The 26,998-nt window shown below is 42.0% G+C and overlaps 1 protein-coding gene across 3 annotated transcripts in view; it reads left to right on the forward strand.

Moving 5' to 3' along the window:
- The window catches only part of MYO6 (myosin VI), a 159,579-nt gene that overhangs the window by 31,555 nt on the left and 101,026 nt on the right, over positions 1-26,998 (forward strand). For all 3 annotated transcript variants that reach the window (XM_018052881.1, XM_018052882.1, XM_018052884.1), the window contains exon 2: positions 25,630-25,771. In XM_018052881.1, the coding sequence (XP_017908370.1) occupies positions 25,655-25,771 (117 nt within the window). In that variant the 5' untranslated portion in view covers positions 25,630-25,654. The remainder of the gene's footprint in view (positions 1-25,629; positions 25,772-26,998) is intronic.

A 26,998-nucleotide genomic window follows, 5' to 3' on the forward strand; every position in this document is an offset into this window, starting at 1 on the left:
TCTGTTTGATGTAAAGTAGGTCTCAAATTTCATTCTTTCCCAGACGTGTTTCAGTTTCTCTGGTAGCATTTATCGAAAGGTGAATCTTTGCCCTGCGTGGCTTCCTCTTGGGGACTGCTGCTTGTGTTGTGAAGCGGGTGTGCACGGATGCTTCGTGGGTGCTCGAATCTTTGCGGCGTTCCATTGGTCTCTTTGTCCATGTTCCGTTGTCACATTGTCTTGTAGCTTTATACTAAATCTTACCTTGCCATCTCATTCTTCTCAAAGATGTCTTGGCTATTCTTGGCCTTCACATTTCTGTATAAATTCTAGAATCAGGTTGTGAAGTCCTAAAAAAAAGACCTATTGGAATATTTGTTGGAATGCATTGAACCTAGAGGTCCCTGAAGAGAACTGACATCTGCGCTGTTGAGTCTTTTCATCTAGGATCAGAACGTGTTGCTTTATTTAGGTCTTTGTTAACATCATCCTGCAAGGAGATCCAACCAGTCCATTCTGAAGGAGATCAGTCCTGGGATTTCTTTGGAAGGAATGATGCTAAGGCTGAAACTCCAGTACTTTGGCCACCTCATGTGAACAGTTGTCTCATTGGAAAAGACACTAATGCTGGGAGGGATTGGGGGCAGGAGGAGATGGGGACGACCGAGGATGAGATGGCTGGATGGCATCACTGACTCGCTGGACGTGAGTCTGAGTGAACTCCGGGAGATGGTGATGGACAGGGAGGCCTGGCGTGCTGCGACTCATGGGGTGGCAAAGAGTCAGACACGAACGAGCGACTGAACTGAACTGAATTCCTCATGATGATATTTTCTAGTTTGCTCTGTAATAGTCTTACTTGTGTGTGTGTGTCTTTTTTAACTTTAATCTCAGACTTTCAGAAAAGTTCTTTTAAGAACAGTTCTTTACAAAAATTCCTGTATTTTACAAAAATATCCTTTACCGAGATTCCCTAAGTGAATACCTTGCCACATTTTCTTTATTCCCCTCATAACGCTTACAGACAGAACCCTGTTCCTTTACCCCTAAACACTTCCGTATGTATTTCCTAATAACCAAATGGTATCTGAAATTTTCAGGTTATAATCAGAGTTCATGCATAGCAAAAGTGAACCCCGGATCCTAGGTTGTATTTGGTCATCAAGGTGCTTTAGTCTCCTGCCATCTTTCTTTGCATTTCACGACCTTGAAGTTTCTGAATAATGCAAGCTAGCTCTTTTGCGTGAAGTCTCTCGGTTTGAGTTTGTCTGATGTTTTCTCATGGTGAGATTTAGGCTGTACGTTTTCAGAAGGGGTATGAAGTACTGAATAGAATTTTGATCATTTGGTTAAGATGGTATTTGTCACTTTACATAGAAAGTTACTGTTTCTGCTTTGTATCTATGGGGGGATGGACATATTCTAAAACAGATTTATTCCTGGGTATTTGGTGCTATTATAAATGGTATCTCAAAAATATTTTTTTATTGTGGACCATTTTTTAAGGCGTCTTTATTGAATCTGTTACAATACTGCTTCTTATATTTTGGCTTGTAATCACGAGGCATGTGGGATCTTTGTTCCCTGACCAGGGACTGAACCCATGCCCCTTGCATTGGAAGGCAAAATCTTAACCACTGGACCTCCAGGAAAGTCCCTGAAATTTTTTAATTTTTAAACTATTGTTTGTGTGCAAGAATGTAATCCACTCAGTACATTGATCTTTATTTCACACATGTACTTAACTCAGTTATTGTTCCTATAACTTATCTGTAGATTTGAAAAGTATCTTTTGTATATAGTCAGGTCTGTAAATAAGACTTTTATTGTTTCCTTTCCACCCCCGACCCCCATGTCTTTTGCTTCTCCTTGCCTCACTGAGTCTGCTAAGACCTCAGCTGAAACGGTGGGGTGGTGGTAACAGGCTTCCTTATTACGCAGTGTTTGCTTTCAAGGAGAAGCTTTCCATGCTGAACCAATACGCATCATTTTTCTTTTTTCACAGTCGGTTAGATCAAATTAAGGACTTTATGTTTTCTTCCTAGTTTTCTGAGGGTCTCTTTTTAAAAAAAAAATAAAAATCACAATTGGCTGTTGAATTTTACCAGGTGTTTGTAGTGTAAATGAATCCTAATAGTTGATTAAAAATAAATTCAAGTTTACTGGAGGTATAGTTTGCATACAATAAAATTCACTTTTTGAGCAGTATCGTTTGAGATTTAGAATAGCTCCCTTTCCCCGCAAAGTGCCTTCATTCCCCTTTGCAGTCAGTCCCATCCCCCCTCCTCGGCTCATGATCCCCTCCACAATCTGATTCCTGTTATTTTAGAGTCATTTTGCCTGTAGATGGTATCTAACACTGTATATTCCTGGTGTCTTGTGTATTTTTTTTTTTTTAATGCTTTTGAGTTTCATTCCTGTTGGCTATCAGCACTTCAGTCTTATTTATTACTGAGTAGTTTTCCATCGTATAGATTTTTGTTTCTCTGTTCATCTGTCGCTGGTTGCTGGAATTGTTTACAGTTTGGGGCAATTAAAAAAAATTGCTATAAACATTTGGTTATAAGTCTTTGTGTGGCTATTTCTTTTGGGCAAATTCCTAGAAGTAGGATTTCAGATAGTATGGTAAATAGTATATGAGAGTTCTAATTGTTCTGCATCCTTGCTGACATTTGGGAGTATCATTTTTTTAAATTTTAGCCTAAAGCGGATGCATAGTAGTATTTCATTGGGGTTTTAAGGTGTATTTCTCTGATGATTACAGTGTTGAATATTATTTTCTGTACTGCTTTTGCCATCCATTATACTTTGGAGTATCTTTTCATTGATTTTTAAATATTGAAACAAAGTTGCATTCTTGGAACAAATGAAATATGGTTGTGATTTATTTATTACTGGATTTGCTTTGCTGATGTTTTGTTTAGGATTTTTGTATCTATGTTTGTGAGTTTTATCATCAAGTTTGCTCTATCCTGAGGATGAATTGTGGAATTCTTTGTATGAGGGCTCTGTAAAATATGTGTTGGTTTAACTCCTTGACTGTTTCGAGAAAATATTGGCTAAATTAAGTATATAAGAAAGGTTGGACTATTTTCATATTTTATGACAAACATGTAGGACTTAAAAGTTTATTTCTGATGCCAGTTGTATTTCTGGAGTATACAAGGTGTAGTTAGTTCTGCAAGTAATGTACATTGTGCTCTAAACCCCTCTGTGTGCAACATTTATAGAACATTTGTTGTGCCCTCGGCTTGAGGATGCACATATACGCATCAGATGTCCTCATCATTAGGTGCTTCAGTGTAGGGGGAAGAGCTTAAGTAAACACTAGTATAATAACATTTTCTCATGCTCTATTGGAAGATTTTATGTGGGATAAAGTGGGACCAAATATGAGGAAGAGTGGGGGGGAAGAGATTGGGCTGAGGCAGGAGAATCTTCAGAGAGAGCTGATGCCAGAGCTTTGGTTCTGGAATGATCTTGTCAGAGGAAGCTGATCGAGAGCAGTGGCTTGGGGGTTGGCTCAGCCTGGAGTATTACACTTGGGTTGAGGATGGCTGGAGAAGGAGGTGAGAAAAAATAGTTACCCAAAGAAATAAGCATTTGCCATGCTCTTAAAGAAATGAAGACAGTTAAGGAAACGTGATATTCCTTCATATGCAGCGTAGACTTTAACTGAAGACAGTAATGGGAGGTCCTTTGTGTGTTACCATCGGCTCACCTGATGGGCTGAGGGAGGCGGCCGGAGGCTCTGCAGGCTCACTTGCCATCCAGATGACTGGATCAAGGCGTCAGTTGTACTGCGTGCTACGCCTTTCAAACTTGAGCCAGGCTCTGCAGTCCATTGCCGTGTTTCACTGAATCTAAATTCCATCCTGCTGCTACTGCTGCTGCTGCTGAGTCGCTTCAGTCGTGTCCGAGTCTGTGCGACCCCATAGACGGCAGCCCACCAGGCTCTCCTGTCCCTGGGATTCTCCAGGCAAGAACACTGGAGTGGGGTGCCATTTCCTTCTCCAATGCATGAAAGTGAAAAGTGAAAGTGAAGTCGCTCAGTCGTGTCCTACTACTAGCGACCCCATGGACTGCAGCCCACCAGGCTCCTCCACCCATGGGATTTTCCAGGCAAGAGTACTGGAGTGGGGTGCCATCGCCTTCTCCGAAATTCCATCCTAATAACCATCAATTCTAAAGTACCTAATTATTTTATGTACTGTTGAAAGAGAAAAAGAAACACTGCCAATTAAATCATGACACACCATTGATTGTAAATAGATCTTAGTTCCAAACATGTTAGCACGTGAAAAAAGTACATGTTATGATTGTTGAGATATGTGGTATTTCATTTAATCCTCACAATAACAGTGTTGGTTGGTATCACTCCTTTGTAAATCACTATATTATGGTTTTTCAGAGTGGCTCTTATTGGATATTCAGACCTGTGGTTTTGACCCCTCAAATGCTGAATTACACAACACTATAATTTAGTTAATTGTCCTTTATTATTAAACAGATAGTTTATTTCGAAGATTTTTCTTTGTTTTTCTGGTTTCTTTTTCTCTTCATTGTCTCTTTTTTTGTAAGTACTTTAGAGAATTTAGCTAAACTTCTCATTATTTTCTTAAGTATAGATGCCTAGAAATAAGAAAAGTCTGAGCATTCTTAAAACAGCATACAGGATCTTAGTTCCCCAACCAAGAACTGAACCCTTGCCCCTTGCAGTAGAAGCGAGAGTACTAACCACCAGCTCTGCACAGACCTGTAATACCAGTTTATATTTTTCACTATGATGCTTAAAGATGTAAGTTCCATCATAACTTCTTCAACATTAGTTATTACAGTAAAAGTTTTTTTCTAATTCTGTGGACAAGAATGGTATCTCATCTTAATTTGCATTTTTCGGGGTATTAGATTGCAGACTTGTTCACATTAATTTTTATAGGACCTTATCATTGATGTGAAGTTGCTGGATTTTTTTATGGCAATAAGTAAATTATAAAGTGCAGATTTAATTATGCAACTGTTATGACATTTTTAATTACTAGATTTATTTTTCTTCTGCAGTAGCATAATGGCCAAATTTTTAATTATAAAAAATAATCGTTATAGTTAGAAAAATTTTGGAGTCCTGTTGAATTTCTTATTTTGATCTGTTGCTCAATTTGTGTTTATTTTGTTTTCTTAGATGAGATTTTATATTTTGAAGAATTAATGAACTTAATATGTATAATGTTTATGATCCTGTTAATGGTAGGATAAAATTGTATCTGCTGTGAAACCGAATCTCTGAAAAAATTTAAATTATGGTATATCATTAAAATATAGTAATATATATTACATTAGATGGTAAAAATAATTTTGGCACTTAAATAATAATAGAGAGATGCTGTAAAATCTTTTCCTCTTGATTTTATTCCACTACTGAAAGTACTTCATCAAAGAGACTGATTTTTCAGCTGATATAAGAACGAAAAAAGTATTTTTCATTTTGATATAAGAATCTTAGATTAATTATGAAGCATTTGGTTTGAACATTTAAAAAGTTTTCTCTTGAGCCACACTATCTGCTGTTTCTGAATGGCTGTCAGCAATATATTTAGAAGTGCATAATTGAATCTTTTTGGGGGAAGAAACAAAAATTGAATGTTAAGTAGTATATATTAAAATGCAGAATTTTCTTGTGGCTCTGATAGAAACAGGTCTTTGAAGGAAGGTTGAAGGGCTGGCAGTTTAGTGGAAAGGCAAATGGATGGACACAGAGTAGCCTTGTTCTGGTGTCCAGTGCTCCATGGCTATGGATGAGTCACGTAACTTTTCTCTGCCTTTGTTTTTGGAAATGAGGACAATAACATACGTCACTGATTGTTCATTATTGCGGAAACAGTTAATTCTGATATTCTGCGGAAGAGTTGGTCCACCAGTCTCTGTTGTTACTTGGTTCTTGGTTTTTAAGGTTTGAGGTAAGATGAATTTATTGAATGGCTCGATCCAATCTAGCGTGTTTTAGCTGATTTTGCTGTGTTTATACTAGTGGGGTACACTGGATGATGACATGGGTTGTCAGTATCTTGTTAACAGTGTAAAATTAGATTATTCTCTAGAAGATAGGTTGGACTGTATAATTACTTTTACAGAGTTAATAAGGGAGAATTTGTGCCAGAGAATTCAAGATCCCAAACCTGTATTTTTGTCTTGCCAAAAGATGACATTGATGTTTTCTCTCATGCTTACTCAGAGTGAACACGCGCGCACTGCACCACCCCACACATGGTTTCTCTGAAGTTTCCTGCATCTTTCTACATCTGTTTTTATCCAAATGTTGAATCTTAGAATGTAGTATTTGAGAATACTGAAGTAAAGCAAAACTGCAAAGGTTGTAGGCCTTTTGTGGGATTGGTACTACGTGGTGGGCACAGCATGTGAAGAGTGATGGGCAGGAGCAGTGGTTCTGCTGGCTTCTGGTTCTTGTATTTTTCATTTATTGTGCATTTTCATCTATTGTATGTATTTGAGTATTTCAGTTAACATTTCTGTGAAACTAGGTTTTTTTTATGACTAAAAAATTTAAAAGATACTAAATGGTTTTACTCTACCCTGGGATTAAGCCTCTTTCCTCTTAGGGAAAACAATCCCAGTTTTATAATGAAAAGTAGAGTACAAGTCACCGAGCTCACCAGAATTTACCTACGTGAAATGCATTTAATTGTGCTCTGTCACTTCAGTCATGGCCAACTCTTTACAGCCCTGGGGACTGTAGCCCACTAGGTTCCTCTGGCCGTGGGACTCTCCAGGCAGGAATGCTGGAGTGGGCTGCCGAGCTCTCTTCCAGGGAAGCTTCCTGACCCGGGGATAGAGCTCGTGTCTCCTGTGTCTCCCGCATTGCTGGTGGGTTCTTTACTGCTGAGCCATCAGGGAAGCCATTTAATGGCAAACTTCAAAAAGTTAAGTTAAGAAACAACTCTTAAGTAATTATTAATGTGCTAATATTAAGGCAGTGGTAGATGAGGAATTTCAGCAAATTTGGATAAAGGAGCATTAAACTGACTTAGTTAAGCGGAGGAATCTATATTCTAAGATCTTGCAGAGACAAAACCCAACAAGAGCAGATTAGATCAAACTGAAGAATCCCTGTGAGGCCTCGGGCTCGGGGGTTTCGGTTAGTGCAGAAGTGAGGCTGGAGGCTCGGGGCAGAGGATGGGGCGCTTGGCTGGAAGTCTGCATGTGAAGAGCCGAGGCCTCCAGTTCCATAACTGTCTCACGAGAGACAGAGGCCGGGTTGTCTGGAAAGCGGACCTTTACCAGACTAAGGTGAACAGACACTGCCTGCGGCTCTTGCCCACAGAGAGGCGGAGTCCTGCCTGGGCAATTGAGAATGAAGACTGCCCTCCGGGCGATTCCAGAGCTTCCCGTCAGAGCCTTCTCCTGCCTTGTAAACGCTGGAAAATAAACATGTTGAGGAAAAGCCTTCCTACGAAAGAGAAAGAACAGAAACAGTAGGAAAACACACAACAAGGAAACCAAGATGGTGGAGGGAAATTAGGAATCTGATTACAGAACAAAAATTTTGACGACAGGACTAGCCAGTTGAATGGGGGACATTTAGGTGGAATAAAGAGGTGAGGGATGCATGCTGGAAAGGAGGAGAAAGGGAGCGGACTCGGAGGAGCAGCATCAGGTTATAGAGCTGTCAGAAAGAGAACAATAAGGCTTTCTAAAGAAGTAATACTGGAGGAGTTGTCACTTTCGCGTGACTTGTGACCCCAGCGTGAACGTCCTCTCCTGAGTGTATAGCTCAGTGAATCCAAGTACCCCACACCGAACGCATCCTTCAAGGGTTTCAACCCTTGAAGCTTGCAGTTCCAAGGGGATAAGAAAAGGAATATTAAGTGATGGGGAATCTGAAAGGCAGAACAGTCGTTGGATGCTAATTGTTACACCTTTGAAATACTGAAGAGAAAAGACTCTCATCCTAGAATTCAGTGTGTGTGTGTGTGTGTGTGTGTGTGTGTGTGTGTGTGTGTGTGTGTGTGTTCAGTCTATCACTGGTATGAAGGTGGACGTGAATGGGCTCCAGTGTGTACCCAGGAGGGAAGGGCACCTCTGTGATGCTGGGTGGCAGGTCTAGAGAGCAGCTGGCTGGGAGGGGAGAGAGGAGGACAGGGCCCTGGGGTTGGTTATATAAGCCTTCTAAAATAGTATATTTGGTTTAAATACTCTGTTCTTTTAAAATCAGTTTAATTTAAAAAAAAGTTAATATAAAGTGCACCATCATGAAGTGCTATCAGTATTACATAGGACTCATGGGAAGATTGTAATTCATGCAACTTGAAGTGAACAGCTTAAACTGACGGAAAGGAAGACCAAAATTAGGGTGAGAAGAAATTCATGAAGAGTACTCAGTGATTCTAGCAAATTCTATTCCAGGACAGTAATTCTTGTGAATTGAGACTAAATTGTAGCTGAGTTGAATTTTAATTGTTGAATAATTACTGTGTAATTTTATGCCCACAAGATGCATGTGATTATAAAAATAGTAACTGAGGACAAGGACTACTCTGATTTAAAGTCTTTGGACTCAGTTGACCTTAACAACTAGGAACTTTACAAATAAAGTTGATACTGTAAAAACTCAAGATTGAATTTTGGTGTAGGTGGAAAGCAGCAGCTTTAAAGGAAACCATTCATAGCTATGTTGGAGTAAAGGCAAAATGCCCAAAGTGCGATGGAGGAGAGAGTTTTCGCTGTGAGAGCTGATTAAAAAACAAAACAGCTCACTTACTTTTCACTCTGTTTAGGGAAACTGAAGCCCTTTAACCCTGGAAGTAGCATTTCTTTGAGATGTCCTGTTTTATGAGCTGGGAAGATGTATGAATGTTTGGATTGTGCAGTCACGGTTTTACAGTTTTAGAATGATTAATTGATTTTGTCTGTGAAAAGTTAATTGTTTAACCCTTTAAGTGCTTTGACAAAAGCGTTGTAGTTTCATAAAACACTTTGTATGAGGGATCATAGCAGTGTATAAATTGTGTTTGTCTCAAGTCTTGCTCAGAAAAACAAAAAAATCCAAGCAGACTTTTCCACTGAGGGAAATCCCAATTACAGTGTTTGATTTATTTTGCTGCTCATACTTTTTAATAAAAGTCTACCTTGAAAAAGATTCTTGATTTTCACCTAAACTTTGCCGACTGGTAAATCTCTGTGTTTTTGTCCATGTTTTGAGAATCTGTTGTGTTACCCTGTTTCCTTAACTTACTTTTCCACCACATTTGTGGGAATTGCTAGGTTGGATGGCCAGCAATGAATATATCTGACTGGAGGGTGTATACAGTCCAACCGATTGTAACAGTCAGTGTTCTTTTAACTTTGTCTGAAACATCCAGTCAGTTACTAAACCTGTTCTGTCTTTCTGTCTGTTCATGCATTCACTAATTATTTATTGCTGTCTGGTTTCCATCCTATTTTGTCATTCTATCTGACACTGCTTCAGTTTGGATTTTTTTTTTTCTTCTCATCGTATTGGTTTCTTAAGTACAGGCTCTTCTATCAGAACACAGTGATCTTTCTCATGCAGATCTAATCAGATGGCTCTCCATTGCCTGTGGAATACAGAATTAAGAGTTAAGGCCCTTTATACTTTGGCATGGATCTGTCTTGCCAGCTTTTTTTTTTTTCTCTTTAGTACCCTCCAGTTTCAGTTCCGCAGTTCTGAATTTTTCCTTTTTCTTTCATTTGTCTGGAATGCCCCTCCCCGATTGTCTACTTGTTGAAATCCTTGGACTTTTTTTTTTTTTTCTGTGCCTTTTTTTTAAAATTTTTATTTTTACTTTATTTTACTTTACAATACTGTGTTGGTTTTGCCATACATTGACATGAATCCACCAGTCCTTGGACTTTTGAAACCCAGCTTACATCACTCTGTCTGTCTAAAGTCTCACCCCCACGTTGACTTCAGTCAGGTGGCCAGAGTCGTCCTGTCTTAATGCTCACATATGAGACTGTCTTACTTTGGTCTCTGGTCTCTTATTTGTGTAGAACAGCAGGGCCTGGGAAGAACACAGGCGTTTGTAGGTGGGAGAGGAACAAGGATGGTAGATCCAGAAGCAGCGTGATCATTGTGAATGTCATCAGTGTTTGAAATTTTCAAATTAATGTTTCTAAAAATGTATAAGCCCTAGGAGTTTATAAGGCAGGCAAATGTAGACTTGTTTATAAAGCAGGAAAATACTTCCTTTGGTTTTTTTTCCCCCTTCCTAATTTACTCACTAACAAGTAAGGTTTGTGTAGGTTGGGGTTTGAATCTTCACTTCAGGGAGTTAAGATAGCCACTGTGTCTTGATTTTTTGCCTGTGTGGATGCCTGAGTTAGTGTGCTTAAGTGGAGAAAGGTGAGGAAAGAGAAGATGATGTAGGCTAATTTTACCCACATTATAACTCTGGGGGAGCGTTGCAGTACTGGTTTTCTGACCTCCTCCCTCCTCACCCCTGCATTTGGGCCTCTGGGATATTGTCACCTTAGTTATTCTCCCCGATCCTGCTGTGAAATAATTGGTATGAAATCTTTAAATGGCATTGGGAGATAACTTTGAAGTTTTTGAAGTTTTTAGGATGTGTTATGTTTGGTCCATAATTGTTTGATGTTATCTGCTGAAAAAATTGTATTTTGTAGGAAGGCATGTTTCTAAAATACTTACACAGCCTCATCATCCTATGACTACTTCAAATGGTTATTATTTAATATAAGTATGAGAAGTGAAGGTGTTAGTTGCTTAGTGGTGTCTGACTCTTTGCGACCCCATGGACTGTAGCCCACCAGGCTCCTCTGTCCATAGAGTTCTCCAGGCTAGAATACTGGAGTGAGTCTCCTTGCCCTTCGCCAGGGGATCTTCCCAACCCAGGGATCCAGCCCAGGTCTCTTGCATTGCAGGCAGATTCTTTACCATTTGAGCTGCCTGGGAAGCCACAAGATAAGTATAGTTATGCCAGATATAACAGTGAGAAGAAATGTAATTAGCTGAATCACTCAGTATTCTCCGTACAAGTTATTTTGGAACGGATTTGTCAGAGATTTAACTTTTTAGTGCTGTATGGTTGCGTGTGCTGTTAGTGGTTGGTAGTCGAGAAGGAAGAATGACTCCTGAAGTCCATAAATATGGTCAGTTTGTCCTTCCAAACCTGGTGCAGTTGCTGTTAGAAGATATTATTGAACAGTGTATTGTTGACTCAGGCTCCCACCTCATAATCCTAGGACATTTGGTTGAAGTCTGATTTTGTGGAAACGATTTGTTGTTTCTCTTACACTTGCTTGTTTGCTTTTTTTTTTAACTCTAGTGTCTGAGATATGTTTACTTTGTGACTTTAATTAAAAGTTAAAACAGAGTTTCTGCTCTGTTGAAACCTTCTTCCTCTGCGCCTTTGGGGCTACTAAGAGTGTTCTGTTGGAGCCCCAGCTCCGGTGGCAGTGAGTCCCACTGCATCAGAGGATGCTTCATGGGCCACATCCTGCGGAGCACGACTGCCTGGGTCCCAGTGACATTCACCGCCTTCTTCTTGGATTCTTGTTCGCTCTGTATTGGAGTCACAGGAGACATGTGACGTCAGCTCTTACCTTTAACCCAAGAAAACAGAAAATTGGTGTGAGGCTGAACAAACTGAATGGGTTAACATACCATTCAGAAACACCCGCCATGAGGTGTGCTCCCTAACGGATCAGCAGCTGGACCTGGGAGCTGCTGAGAAAGTACCGAAGTTCCCATCTGGAGGGCCGTCAGGTCCACGTGGCTCTCCTTCGTCTGCTTTCAGTATTCCAGAAAGCCTGTTACTTGCTCTGGTGGGACTGGAGTAGGCACCCTGCAGCGTCAGCTTTCTCAGTTTTTGATTTTGAATCTCACTGCAATGACCCTAGCTATTTTATGGTTGGTGAGACTATAGAATTAATTTGTCAGTTTAACAGATACCTATCTTGTGCCAAGCATTGTTCTGAACATCTCGATTTATAGCAGTGAATAAAGCCCCTGGATTGAAGAAGCTGATATTCTAAATAACCAAAACATATAATTAGTATGTCAGATGGTGAGTACTATATGAATAACAAAGTCGAGGGGAGTGTTAAGGGGTGCTGGTTTCGGTGGATGGGTGGGGTTTCTCTTTTAGTGAGGTGATGAAGGAAGCCTCCCTTTGAAGGTGACAGTGAAGCAAAGTCCTGAAGAAGTTTGGAGAAAGCAGTGTCGTTCACGCAGAGGGGTTGCACTGGTAAAGACCAGAGGCCTGAAATAGACGCATGCCTAGTGGCTCAGCTGGTAAAGAATCTGCCTGCAGTGCAGGAGACCCGAGTTTGATCCCTGGATTGGAAAGATCCCCTGGAGAAGGGAGTGGCAACCCACTCCAGTATTCTTGCCTGGAGAATTCCATGGACAGAGGAGCCTGATGGGCTACACTCCATGGGATTGCAAAAGAGTCAGACATGGCTGAGTAACACTAATAGTGTGTTCAAGGAACAGCACAGAGCGGGAGTGAAGTAGTAGGTGGGGTAGCGTCAAAGGGGCGGGGTAAGGGAGGGCTTTTGTGAAGGGTCCTGTGGGCCCCTGCGGAGAGTTAGGTGTTCCGTGAGTGGTGGGCGGCGTTTGGAGAGAGTGGAGCAGAGATAGGCACTGGCCTGAGTTATAAAAGGATCCGACTGACGGCAGGGCCAGCCCTGACCCTTGTGGGCGAAGGAGAGAGAAGGTGAGCCCAGTCAGATGCCGCGGCGGCAGTCTTGGCGAGAGGCCGTGTGGACTCGGGCTGGGGCGGGGCCCGTTGCACTGATGAGACCCTTCCAGGTTCTGGATAGAACTCGAAGTTGGAGCCAAGAGGTTTTGCAGAACTAGACAGAGAATGGAGAGAAAGAGGAGAGCTGAGGACTTCAAGGTTTTGGCTCATACACGAGTGAGGGTGACGTGGCCATGGGGTGAGAAGACCAAGAGAGGAATGCATCGAAGGGGAGGTCGGAGGCCACTTTAGGGTAGAAGGTCCAGGTGGCTGCCCTTTCCCAAAGAGTGATGCTGAGCGCCGAAGAATGGATGCTTTTGAACTGTGGTGTTGGAGAAGACTCTTGAGAGTCCCTTGGACTGCAAGGAGATCCAACCAGTCCATTCTGAAGGAGATCAACCCTGGGTGTTCATTGGAAGGACTGATGCTGAAGCTGAAACTCCAATACTTTGGCCACCTAATGTGAAGAGCTGACTCATTTGAGAAGCCCCTGATGCTGAGAAAGATTGAAGGCAGGAGGAGAAGGGGACAACAGAGGATGAGATGGTTGGATGGCATCACCAACTCAATGGACATGGGTTTGGGTGGACTCCAGGAGTTGGTGATAGAAGGGAGGCTTGGTGTGCTGCAGTTCATGGGGTCGCAAAGAGTCAGACATGACTGAGCGACTGAACTGAACTGAACCAATGCGAAGCAGGCTGTGGCTGTTGGGTGCCTGGAGTGAGGGGAGAGGAGTCAGCTGAGGTGGAAACTTGGGCGTTGTCAGCTTGTGGGGGGTTAATGCATGAAGCCTTAAGACTAGGTGAAATAAGACTTGATGAGGGATGAGAGTAGATAAGAGAAAAGGCCCAAGGATTGATTCTCCAAGAGTTTCTGACCTTGAGGAGATGAGGAGAATCCAGCCAGAGAAGTTGAGGCAATCCAGGGAGCAAACCAGACGAGCTCAGGACCCTGAGAGCTGTGAGGAGCTGCTTCAGGGGCGAGGCCTAAGCGCTCAGGTGGGGCTGCTGATTTGCGTATGAAGACTGAGCCCTGGTCACGTGTCTTAGCAGTGTGGCGGGCTCTCTAGTGACCCTCCAGCGTAGGGATGAGGTCTGCTAAGGCAGGGGCTCGAGAGGGGAGGAGAAGAGCGGAAATGGAGGCAGTGAGTGTGGACAGTGAATTGGAGGGTAGTCAGTTGTGATGAGGGGGAGATGGGCAGGCAGCAGAGATAGCAGCTCTGTCTTTGTGTGGCCGAGGGGGTAGGATCTGGTGGATAAATCGAGGAGCTGGTCTCAGGTCTGAGGAAGACTCACTCAGCCTCAGTAATAGACCGGAAAGCAGAGTACATGGGCACAGATGCAGGATGGTGAGTCGATGCGGTGAGGGAAACTCGGGAATGTTTGATTATTTTAAAAAGTGAGAATTGAATTTTCACAGGTATTTTGGTAGATACTGTCTTCAAAGCATATTGTAAAGTAGGGTGGGACGTAGTTGCAGTCAGTTAGAATATCTGAACATTCTTATTGCATGATTTTTACTGATGTAGCAGTTCAGAAAGAATAATATAAAAATATAACTGAATCAATAAAATGGAAAATTCCAGTGAAAACTCATTTTCCCTCTGACTCTCTGTTAGTCACTTGAATGCAGTACTAACTGGCAGACAGAATTAACTCCACGTATCATCATGTTTTAGTGAAGAGCAGGAAAACCTGGCGTGCTGCAGTTCGTGGGGTTGAAAGGAGTCGGACACGACCTAGTGACTGGACAACAGGAACAGCAGCAAGCATCGTGTTTGTCTTTCAGCACAGAGCACCCAGGCCGAAAAAAAGTTCTGGTTTGTGCTTCCCTGTAGTCTGCCCATTGAAGGATTTAAATCCGAGTTAAGACTTTACAAATAAGAAATAATAAACGTTTTAATGTTCATGAAAGAAGTAGTAAGAAGGTTTTCATAAAGCCTTTTCATGCATATCTTTTAACTTTCATTTGTTTCTTATGCCATTAAAAAACAGATCAGGACAGCACAGTATTATCCAGCTAGGTGTTTATGCAGGTCTAGTGACTAATAGACATCACCACGTGCCCAACAACCCTGATGACGCAGAGCTGTGCAGCGTACTGACTGTGAATTTGGCCGTAGTTGCACAGGATTCGATCCTCCACACCCGTTTCTCAGTTGTCTCTATCTGGCTAACTTGCCCAAGCTTCCGAGCCTCACTTTCAGAACAGGGACAGTACCTGCCTCCCAGAGCTGTAAAAGTGAACTGAGAGAACATGTGGGAGTGACTCAGTGTGACGCCTGTGCGTGAAGGTCTGTGCGACGTTGTGGTTCTGCAGTTTCCTTTGACAGGCTGAATGAGAAGAAAAGTCAGCGTGCCTTCAGTCCCTGTTCTGTGTGATACACATGTGCGTGCATGCACACACACAACCCTCGTTAGTACAATTAAACAAACAAGCACTGGGACTTCCTGGTGGTCCAGTGGGTCAGACTCCATATTCCCAATGCAGGAGGCCCAGGATGGTTCCTGGTCAGGGAGCTAGACCCCACATGCCACAGCCGTGACCTGGTGCAGCCAAAAGAAACCAGCCAACGAATGCTCAGTCTCATGGATTACCTGAGAGCTTCACCGAGTATCCTGGACCATGTCGGCTCGCTTAGGGGAGGGCGACGGGAATGACAGTGGAGCAGCACCTTCTCCCCTTCCTGTTTAATTTTTGTGTTTCTCTGAGTTTACTCCTCCTGATTGGTTTGTTTGTTTAAAGAGTTCCTGTCTCAGGAGAACAGTGGCCTGAATTGGATTGGTCTTGCAGCCACCTCTTAAAACAACTCTGCTGTTCATAAGTGAAAATATCCAACTCCTGTTTTGGGACATTTTTGTTGCCGTCGTTCAGTCGCTAAGTCGTGTCGGACTCTCTGTGACCCCATGGACTGCAGCACGCCAGGCCTCCCTGTCCATCACCAACTCCCGGGACTTGCTCAAACTCAGATCCATCGAGTCGGTGATGCCATCCAAGCATCCCATCCTCTGTTGCTCCCTCCTTCTCTTGTCATCTGTCTTTTCCAGCTTCAGGGACTTTTCCAATGAGTTGGCTCTTTGCCTCAGGTGGCTAAAGTGTTAGAGCTTCAGCGTCAGTCCTTCCAGTGAGTATTCAGGGTTGATTTCCTGGAGAGTTCAAATGCCAGAGATGTCACAGATGTGTTTAAAGGCTTAAAGGATGTTCCGACTTCTTATCATCTTGATGAATGATATTGTACAGTCTAGACTGTGGATTTGCTCACACGGAAACTTTTACTTCCTGACAAATTTGAGTCACAGGGAACAAGGGCCTGCAATTTAAGCTGCAGAATATTTTACTTTGAGCAGAGTGGGGCCATTTTACGTAGGTAGGGTGACCCTAGAGAAAAGGCATCTCTTTAACTTGAAGACCAACGTGGCTTCTTGAAATATGATTGTCCTTTTCATTAGCCACTTATTGGGAGGCTAACATTTCCCGTTGGTGGAGAAAGTGAAAAAGTATTCAGTCTTTCACAGACTCCACTTTTGAAAGACCAACAAACTTTCCAGAAGTAGCTTTTAAGTCTAGCACTAATTATCCAGCGGTCAGGATGTAATCATTGGACGATAAATAAAATCCTATTATTAGTCTCAGGGTATGGAAAATTTAAATCACCTGGCGTAATGAATATCTTGCTGTTCTATTCTGATATTTTAACATCTGTGAAAGAAAATTTGAGCTTCTGAAATAAACTGGGATGTTTAGTCTCTGAAGAATATAGAACTTTCTTTCAGTTCAGTTCAGTTCAGTCGCTCAGTCGTGTCTCACTCTTTGCGACCATATGAATTGCAGCATGCCAGGCCTCCCTGTCCATCACCAACTCCCAGAGTTCACTCAGACTCACGTCCAATCGAGTCAGTGATGCCATCCAGCCATCTCATCCTCTGTCATCACCTCTCCTTCTGCCCCCAATCCCTCCCAGCATCAGAATCTTTTCCAATGAGTCAACTCTTCGCATGAGGTGGCCAAAGTACTGGAGTTTCAGCTTAAGCATCATTCCTTCCAAAGAAATCCCAGGGCTGATCTCCTTCAGAATGGACTGGTTGGATCTCCTTGCAGTCCAAGGGACTCTCAAGAGTCTTCTCCAACACTAGTTTAAAAGCATCAATTCTTCAGCACTCAGCTTTCTTCAGTCCAACTCTCACATCCATACATGACCACTGGAAAAACCATAGCCTTGACTAGACGGACCTTTGTTGGCAAAGTAATGTCTCTGCTTTTCAGTATGCTGTCTAGGTTGGTCATAACTTTTCTTCCAAGGAGTAAGCGTCTTTTAATTTCATGGCTGCAATCACCATCTGCAGTGATTTTGGAGCCCCCAAAAATAAAGTCTGACACTGTTTCCACTGTTTCCCCATCTATTTCCCATGAAGTCATGGGACCAGATGCCATGATCTTCGTTTTCTGAATGCTGAGCTTTAAGCCAACTTTTTCAGTCTCCACTTTTACTTTCATCAAGAGGCTTTTTAGTTCCTCTTCACTTTTTGCCATAAGGGTGGTGTCATCTCCATATCTGAGGTGATTGATATTTCTCCCGGCAATCTTGATTCCAGCTTGTGCTTCTTCCAGCCCAGCGTTTCTCATGATGTACTCTGCATATAAGTTAGATAAGCAGGGTGACAATGTACAGCCTTGACATACTCCTTTTCCTATTTGGAACCAGTCTGTTGTTCCATGTCCGGTTCTAACTGTTGCTTCCTGACCTGCATACAGGTTTCTCAAGAGGCAGGTCAGGCGGTCTGGTATGCCCATTTCTTTCAGAATTTTCCACAGTTTCTTGTGATCCACACAGTCAAAGGCTTTGGCATAGTCAAGAAAGCAGAAGGAGATGTTTTTCTGGAACTCTCTTGCTTTTTCCATGATCCAGCAGATGTTGGCAATTTGATCTCTGGTTCCTCTGCCTTTTCTAAAACCAGCTTGAACATCTGGAAGTTCACAGTTCACGTATTGCTGAAGCCTGGCTTGGAGAATTTTAAGCATTACTTTACTAACGTGTGAGATGAGTGCGATTGTGCGGTAGTTTGAGCATTCTTTGGCATGGCCTTTCTTTGGGATTGGAATGAAAACGGACCTTTTCCAGTCCTGTGGCCACTGCTGAGTTTTCCAAATTTGCTGGCATATTGAGTACAGCACTTTCACAGCATCATCTTTCAGGCTTTGAAACAGCTCAACTGGAATTCCATCGCCTCCACTAGCTTTTTTCATGGTGATGCTTTCTAAGGCCCACTTGACTTCACATTCCAGGATGTCTGAGTCTAGGTGAGTAATCACACTTTCGTGATTATCTGGGTCGTGAAGATCTTTTTTGTACAGTTCTTCTGTGTATTCTTGCCACCTCTTCTTAATATCTTCTGCTTCTGTTAGATCCATACCATTTCTGTCCTGTATTGAGCCCATCTTTGCATGAAATGGTCCCTTGGTATCTCTAATTTTCTTGAACTTTCTTTAGAATGAGCTAAATTGTGACCAGCTTATCTTAATGTAGGTTGTTTACATGTGTTATTTGAATGATGTCTAAATTAAAATCAGTTTTGTGATAGTAATTTAGGTAGAAGTTTATTTCTTAAATGTAGTTATAATTCTTTTCTGAAAATCTATAAGAACGTTAAATAACCAGTTCTCATAATTCAGATTATGTTTATTTGGAGAAATTTGCCTCATTGTATTGGTTTTCAAGTAACCTTATAAGATATCTTAAATATTTAAGATATTAAATATAGCCACATGATAACCTTATTAATAAAATATTTGCTTTTATATTTTTACTGTCTTGTTTGTTAGCTAGTTAATTTTAGCTATACCGGTTAAGCTAAAGTTAACCTTGGTGTTCTGAGGCTACATCTAAGAATCAAGGGGTAATAGACTTAGCTTTAGACACCAGTGGGTGCATTGGGCTTTCTGAAGTTATATTTGGAAGTACTGTATAACCTTTGTTAAAACCATCCCTCACTAGGACTATGGCTGTGATCGCTGGATCTAGCACTACTAAGACCAGGAGCAGTGTCATAGCTGGCCTGCTTGCTCCTTAGACTAAGAGCTGTCTTAGACTAAAAAACATTAGAACTCTATTTTCTTATCAGTATATAAGCCTAAAACAGTAGCTAGCACTTGGTAGGTACTCAGTAAGTATGCACTGAAAAAATGAATGAGTGAATTCCAGAGTTACTTCTTCATTGAGATAGTCAACTTTTGGATCTTGAGATGTTTTCTTATTTTACTTCTTTGTCAAGAGTTTGTATTTAATGGTGGCTATTTTCTCCCCATTGTTAATGAATGTTTATTGCTGATAAAACCAAAATATTCATGATAAATTTTAATACGAATGTTTAGTGAATTCATAATATAGTATTAGAGCAATTAAATAATTGCAATTAAATAATTCCCATGTTGTATAAGTAGCTGAACAAGATTAACAGGGAAATGTTTTCTAGGAAAGCTTTTAGAAGATAAGTTAGTGACAGAAGGGAAACCTGCTGAATGTTTTTGAGAAATTTGCTCTACAGATAAGTTCTTATGGAATTGAAATGAAATGCTCAATGAAAGGTTGTGCTCGAAACACGCAAAGCACACCCACCACGGCCAGCGGTTCCCTGGTGCCCAGGTTTCTCAGTGTCTGGACACCAGGGAAGCTAATTGCCTTGAGGATACACTGATACACGCGAGAGAAGTTGCCAGTTTAAAGCGGTGTGCCAAAGGTGCACGCAATATTCCTTTGATCAGCAGGGCTGGGGCCTGGCCAGATGAAAGAGTAGTCTTTTAAGAAAGCAAATTTGATACATCTATGCAGCTCCCTTACCCCCAGCTAGAATTTAAGATCCTGGAGGGCAGCGATATTTGCCAGTTTGGTTTACTGCTCTGTTCCAAGTGATTGTTTTACTGTTGGAAGGCTTTCATGAAGCCAGGCCATGTCTTTTTTCTTTTTGCTTGTTTCTGGCCTGTCATTATACCCTTAGCACTTAGCAGTCTGTGGTATATAGCAGGTGGTCAAATAAGTAATAACTCACAGAATGAGTGGCTGTGGGAGACAGTCTGTAAGGCTGCTTCTCACCCTGTTTAATGCTTCTTTCTTTTTGGTATCTTACGCCCGCTCTTTCAGCTCAATTCTAAATTAACTTCTGCTAGTGCTCAGTTCCTGATGCCCTCGCTACTTGAAACAAGGCGTTGTCATATGATCATAGTTACAGAATGTTAAGAGGGCTATCTTTGAAGGCGATGGTGGCATGGCAGGCAGTGGCCCGTGTGTGGTGGTCTGGGTCTACGCATTCTGTTGTCGTGCATGCTCGCTATTGGGATCATCACTGGAGTTGCAGAAAAAAAGAGAATATGGATGTGAATGTATTTGTCACCCTAGTCTCCAGTGTATTTGCTCGATAAGGAGTCTCTTGGTGATACACTTTTTACTTTTCAACAAAGCCTAAATGAAAAGTTAGGAACGTACCTCTCAACGGCTACAGATTACTGTCTGTAGGTTTTTTCTGTTGGTTACTGAACTGCTTACTTATAAAAAGCTGCCATCGGGTGAGTACTGAAAATGAGGCAATTTTCAGTTGATGATAGTGTACTATAGAGCATTCCCTCTCTTCCTGAATAACTTAAAGAATTTCAGGAGTTTTAAATTTGCTTAGCCAACCCCAGTGCTTCTTATCATTTTTTCCCTTCGTATTTTTGTGCATATGTAGTCAGCTTTAATGTGTTTCTGGTTTCTAGTACAGTAGCGCTTGTTTAAGTGCTCTTCCTATGCAGGCATTCTTGACATGTAAGGGTGTTGATTGCATTGGTGTTCTGAATGATTTTCTGGGGCCAAATAGTAGTATATCTAAAAGAAAAAAAATTTTTTTTCATGGAATGAATAAGTTAAACTTCATTCATGAGAGATAATTTATGTCATAAATAATGAGGATTCCAGAAATAATTAGATAAAGTTATTTTAAAAGAGGTTTTGCTCTAGTGAAAACTTTGCCCACGATGGGCTTCCCTAGTGGCTCAGTTGGTAGAGAATCTGCCTGCAGTGCCTGAGACCCAGGGTTCCATCCCCAGGTCAGGAAGATCCCCTGGAGAAGGAAATGGAAACCCACTCTAGTACTCTTCTGGGGAATTTCATGGACAGAGGAGTGGGATAGGCTGTAGTCCATGGACTCACAAAGAGTGAAGAGTCAGACACGACTGTGCAGCTGACTTTCACTTTTTTACTTTGCCCTTGATATAAAATAATATTTAATTTAATAGAAGGGGGAGTGAGTGTCTAGCACCCCTCCAGATACAAGTCATAGCATTGACACAGAGTAAGATAAGTTCAGATCAGAATCTGGGCCAGACTGGGTTGGTTCAAAGGCAATGGGTGTGTTTGATAACGGTGCTCAAAGTAGCTCTTCTGGAGTCACACTGCTCCAGTTTGAATTGGTAACTTGCCTAAGTGTTCTAGGTTGGAAATCATTTTCCCTCAGAACTTTAATGACATTGCTTTACTAATTTCCTGCTTTCAGTGCTGCTGAAGCCATTTTGATTCATAATCCTTTGGGTGTGACTCAGGTTTTTTCCTCCTTTTTCCTCTCATTTCTCTGGGAATGTTCAACCTCTCTTTATTTCTAGTGTTCTGAAATTTGACTGTTTTGTTTTTTTTTTTGAATCTGTTTTCAGTTACTCTGTTGAGAATTTAATGGGCATTTTGGTTAGACTCTGGAAAATCAGGGCTTTCAGTTCTGGTGAGTTTTCTTTGGATATTTCAAAGCTTTCTCTCCTCTTTATTTTGAAGGATGCAGGATATCTGCTTTTCCTGGTATTTTGATGCTGAAATCTTTGTCTCATTTTTTGTTTTTTTTGCTTTTATTTTTCTTTTTTGCCCCCACTTTCTCTTTTTCTCCCCTCCTTGGATTTCTGAAGAAAAAAAAAATTGCCTCAACTGTACTTTTTTTACCTCCTAATAAGCATTTTGTTTCTGCTATTATGTTCTTACAGAAAAATTATCTTGACACTTGTTAAGATGACAAATACAGCTTTATTTAGGACCATAAAAGTGTGTTAGGTTGCTTGTGCTGGCATAATAAAATACCATAGACTGGGTTGCTTAGACAAACATTTATTTTCTCACACTTAGGGGGCCAGAAGTCTGAGGTCAGGTGCCAGCATGGTGGGAATCTGGTGAGGACTCTCTCTGGGTTTCAGATAGCTACGTTTCTGCTGGACGCTCACGGGGCCTTTCCCTACATATGTACACTGAGTGGAGAAATGGCTCGCTTGCCTTTTTTTGTAAGGCTGCCAATCCTGTTGGGGCTTCCCTGATGACTCAGATGGTAAATAATCTGCCTACAGTGCAGAGACCTGGGTTCAGTCCTGGGGTTGGGAAGATCCCCTTGAGAAGGAAATGGCAACCCACTCCATTATTCTTGCCTGGAGAATTCCAGGGACAGAGGAGCCTGGCAGCTGCAGTCCATGGGGTCGCAAAAAGTTGGGACACGACTGAGCGACTAACACTCCCCACACCACCAGTCCTGTTGGATTTGGGTGATGCCATGTAACCAGGATTACCTCCTGAAGGCCCTGTCTCCTGACAGTCACAGGGGGATTACGGCTGCAACATAGGAATATTCAGAAGAATACAATGCAGTGCACAGCAGACACATACAGTCAGTCTATAATAGGGGGTTTACAGTAGGGAGAGAGACTGAGTTCCACTTGGAATACAGCAAAGACAGCTGGGGACTTGGAGCCAGTGAGCAGGGGTCAGGGGATGCAAAAATCTTAAGTGGAAACTGCACAGGTAGGGGGCTACACTGAACTAAAGGGGCTTTTGCTGAAGGCAAATTAAGGATTTATGTATCAGAGGGATGAGGAACTTGATAAGATATCAAGGGTGAGGGAATTTCCCTAAACAGGCTTAGCAGCATTCTTGCTAAACTGGCCTCTGTAGGCTTAACAAGGACTGGACAGACTCGGAAGGCCCAGCTGAGGCCTCCGCAGGAAGAGGGCTCCGAGGCCTGTGAAGTTTGGTCAGGAAGTTTTGGTCTGCACACCCTTCATTGTTCCTGGTGTTTCTCTTTCCAGAGACCTTCTGTTGGCTTCCCAGGTGGCTAAGACGGTAAAGAATCTAGCTGTAATGTGGGAGACTGGGTTCAATCCCTGGGTCAGAAAGAGCCCCTGGAGGAAGGCATGGCAACCCCCTCCAGTATTCTTGCCTGGAGAGTTCCATGGACAGAGGAGCCTGGCGGGCTACAGTCCATGGGGTCGCAAAGAGTTGGACATGCCTGAGTGACTAACACTTTTCTGTCTCCTTCGGAGAGGAACCTCTAGGTTTCTCTTGGGGCAAAGATGGGAGAGAGGAGGGGTTTGCCCAGTGTATGGAGCGTGTGGCTGGCATTAGAAAGTCTCTTTCAGAGGGTTTCTGTGTAGTCTCCCTTATGTTAGAGCTCTTTTCACCCTTGCTCCTAGAAGACTGTCATTTTAAGTCTCTTGAGTGTCAGTGGTATAATTTGGGCTGTCTTTTGTCTTTCTTCCGCCCAGATCTGGGGTTTGGCTCTCGGGTGTGCTGAGTCAGCTGTCCTCCAGCCGCTCACTTCCCAGCTTCCGGAATGTTGTTGTCGTCGTCTCTTGGGTTCTCCCCGCCTTGTGGACTGATACCTTTTTAAAGAACATTTTTGCAGTAGATTTAGGAGTTTGATGAAGGAACAACAGTAGATGTATGCATTTGAGTCTCCTTTAAGTCTGTTGTCTTAACTGGGAAGCTGCAGCAAGTGGTTCAAAATGGGAAAACAATTTGAATAGTTCCAGGAAATTTGCTGTTCTTTTTTGAACTGTGCGGGTTTTGCTTTATTGTGATTCTCCCCCAGATATTTAATGATTCCTAAATGACCCCTCTTAACTGTCCTGTAGTTTCCCTTTGTATGTAGAACTTAACAAGACCATTTTTCTTGAAATTTATTGGTGGCCTCAAAAAAAGCCTGTGGGGAAATGTAAGGGAAGAAGATAGTGTTGATAGCAACAGTTGGGTGCCACTAGAATGGGGGTCTCAACCTTATGTCACTTAATCCTCATAGCAATTCTGTAAGATAAGTGATATTGTCACTTATGGGTAAGGATGAAGATAATGATCAGAGAGATTAACTAACTTACTTAAGAGCTAGTCAGACAGTGGTGGAGCTTCATTTCAAACCTAGACTTGAAGACCTTTCAGTTCCTCCTAGGACCAAACTGTGAACAATTCTTTCATTCTCTCAGTGTATGTTGAGTTGCCTGCTTCGTGCTGGGCCTTGGGGCCACAAGAGGACCATGCCCTGATGCAGCCAGTATATCATGATCAGACTTAACTTTCAAAAGAATTTCTGGTGATCCGTGAGTGTTGGCAAGAGTAGAAGTAGGCAACTAAGTTAATTACAGGAGTCCTGGTAAAAGGCATGTTGGTTTTAACCAGGATGGCAGAGGAGCTACAGAGAAGTGGGTGGATTTAAGATACCTACTGGAGGTAGAGCCTGTAGGATTAGGGGGTAATGAGGATTTGGAAGGAGCTGAAAGAACGGAGGATGACTCCAGGTTGAACTGAATGTTGCTGGTGCCTTTACTGACATAAGGAATGTAGTGGAACAGAGTAATAGTAACACAATACTAATAGCAATGTTGCATCTGTTAAATATCTCCGTAAGGAGGTGTCCAGCATGCAGGCAGATACCTGGGTATTCAGTGGTGTTACAGACTGGAGGAGTAAATTTGGGTATCACACATAACTGTTGTTGTTTAGCGGCTAAGTCATATCTGACTCTCTTGTGACCCCACGGACTGTAGCCCGCCAGGCTCCTCCATCCATGGGATTTCCCAGGCAAGAATACTGGAGTGGGTTGCCATTTTCTTCTCCAGGGGATTTTCCTGACAGGATCACAACTCATGTCTCCTGCATTGGCAGGCAGATTCTTTACCACTAAGGCACCAGGGAAGCCCATCACTTACATATAGATTCTGTTTAAAGCCCTGGAACTGGATATGATTGTTTAAAGAAGGTGTGTAGATACAGGTGTGGCCATCCAGATCTGAAGCAGTGTTGCTCATTCACTTCTGTGGAGAATCCTCAGTTTATTTCTTAACTGTGAATTGCACTTAAATATGATCACACTTGGAGACGGAAATGGCAATCCACTCCAGTATTCTTGCCTGGAAAATCCCATGGACAGAGAAGCCTGGTGGGCTACAGTCCATGAGGTCACAAGAGTCAGACGTGACTTAGCAACTAAACCACCACCACCATAATCACATTGACTGCTTTTCGGACAGCAGATCCCATCATGTCACCATGGCCTGGAAGACATTAACCAGCAAGCACTTTGCTGACTTGCCACCAGTTAGCAGCTTTTCGATTGAACCATGTCCCAGACATCCTTATCCTTCATGAGGGGCTAGGCCTGATGACGAATCCATGGGGGACATCACAGATTTGAGAGTGCCACCCGGAAGGAGAGTGTGGGCACAAGCATCTTTAGGTGTCTTTGAGTAAGGAGGTGCTAGCGTAGCTGAGAGTGGGCAGGAGGTAAGCGCTGTGACCGTTGTCTTTAGGTGTCTTTGAGTAAGGAGGTGCTAGTGTAGCTGAGAGTGGGCAGGAGGTGAGCGCTGTGACTGCTGCTCTCTGCTTTGTCCTGCTCACAGTGTAGTGAGTTCTCTGCAGTCGCCATCGGAGGAAGGCGGTGGCAGAGTAGGTGCTCCCCTGGGTGGAGCAGCTGCTGCTGAGTCCTTCTGTGCAGTTGGTAAAGGGTGGGGCAAGGATTACCTGTGCGGGGGTACTCGTGTCTTTCTGTGAATTGTGATTTACTTGTTAACTGAAAGAAAGATTGTTATTTTAAAAAAACCCAAAAAACTCCAAAGTGATTCACGTTACTTTATTCCTTTGAAACAGGAGGTCGTGGTAGCTCCCTTCGAAAATGGAGGACGGAAGGCCCGTGTGGGCCCCGCACCCCACAGAGGGGTTTCAGATGGGCAACATCGTGGATATTGGCCCCGACAGCTTAACTATTGAGCCCGTGGGCCAAAAAGGCAAGGTAAGAAGTTTCTCAGAACGATTTCAAAATCTCACTTCTTAGGTATCTCCCTTTTTAATGAAGTAGGTGTTGTTTTTTTTTTGTTTGTTTTGTTTTTTTTTTAGCTCAGATAAAGGGAACCAGTTTTCTGGGGAGTGAATCATAGTTTTCTACCTAGTCATTTGATTGAATTAAAGGTATAGACCCCCAGGGGGAAAATGATATCCCTTCCTAAAATCAGATAATAATTTAGTGAGCCTGTAAGTAACATATTCTTAAGAAGAAATAGCTACGTAATAAAATATAAACGTACCATTTTTATTCCTGATGCCATATAACTGAAGTTATGAATATATATCTGTGATATATGCAACCTGTTACCAAGTAAAAATATGAAAAGTGAATGATATGAAATTTTGCTGTTTGCTTTAGCTTTTGAATAATTTTAAAAATCATTTTAAATTGAACTATAGTTGATTTACAATGTGTTAATGTCTGCTGTGCAGCGAAATGATTAAGTGACGCATATCTATGCATTCTTTCTTACATTCTTTCCCATTATGGTTTATCATAGGATATTGAACCTTGTTTATCCATCCTGTAATTATTTTTAAAAACTTTTTATTTGGTTAATTTACTGTGTGATTAGAATAAAAATAACTCTGTTAAGGAAAGATACTGTACTTAAGTCTTAAACATAACCATCTATTATTGTTTTTTGTTGTAATGGCATTTTTAAACCCTTAAAGCGTATTTCTGTTTTGTGCACATGGTATCCGTCTCCTTTTAGGCTTAGACACAGACTAGACTGCATAGCAAAATGAAAGTCTGGGGGAAAAGTGACCTGGAGTCTTCATTTTTCATGGAGCCTGTAGGGCCTGTTGTGTGGGAGAGCTTCACTCTTCTTAGTTTGATAAATATTCCTGTTAAGTAGGACTTCTAACTTAAATTTGTTGATATCACTTCTGTTTACTTTAGACTCTGCCATTGTTCATGAATAATTTATATTCTACTGATATATGGGTAACTAATGCCGTATGACTGCCATCCTTCTGGGAACCTTAGAAAAACAAGGTAGATCTCTCATGAGGTCTGTTCACAGAGAAAACTATTCTGTTACTGTAAACAACCCAGGAACCTAAATGCATAATATATAATGTGCCATGTTAGAGGAGGCCAATTAAAGATCCCCTCAGGAAAGAAAAGACACAGTGTTTCTAGTTTTTCCTTTTATTAACAACTGCCTAT

The sequence above is a fragment of the Capra hircus genome, chromosome 9 (assembly GCF_001704415.2).
Source record: "Capra hircus breed San Clemente chromosome 9, ASM170441v1, whole genome shotgun sequence".
Classification (NCBI taxonomy): Eukaryota; Metazoa; Chordata; class Mammalia; order Artiodactyla; family Bovidae; genus Capra; species Capra hircus.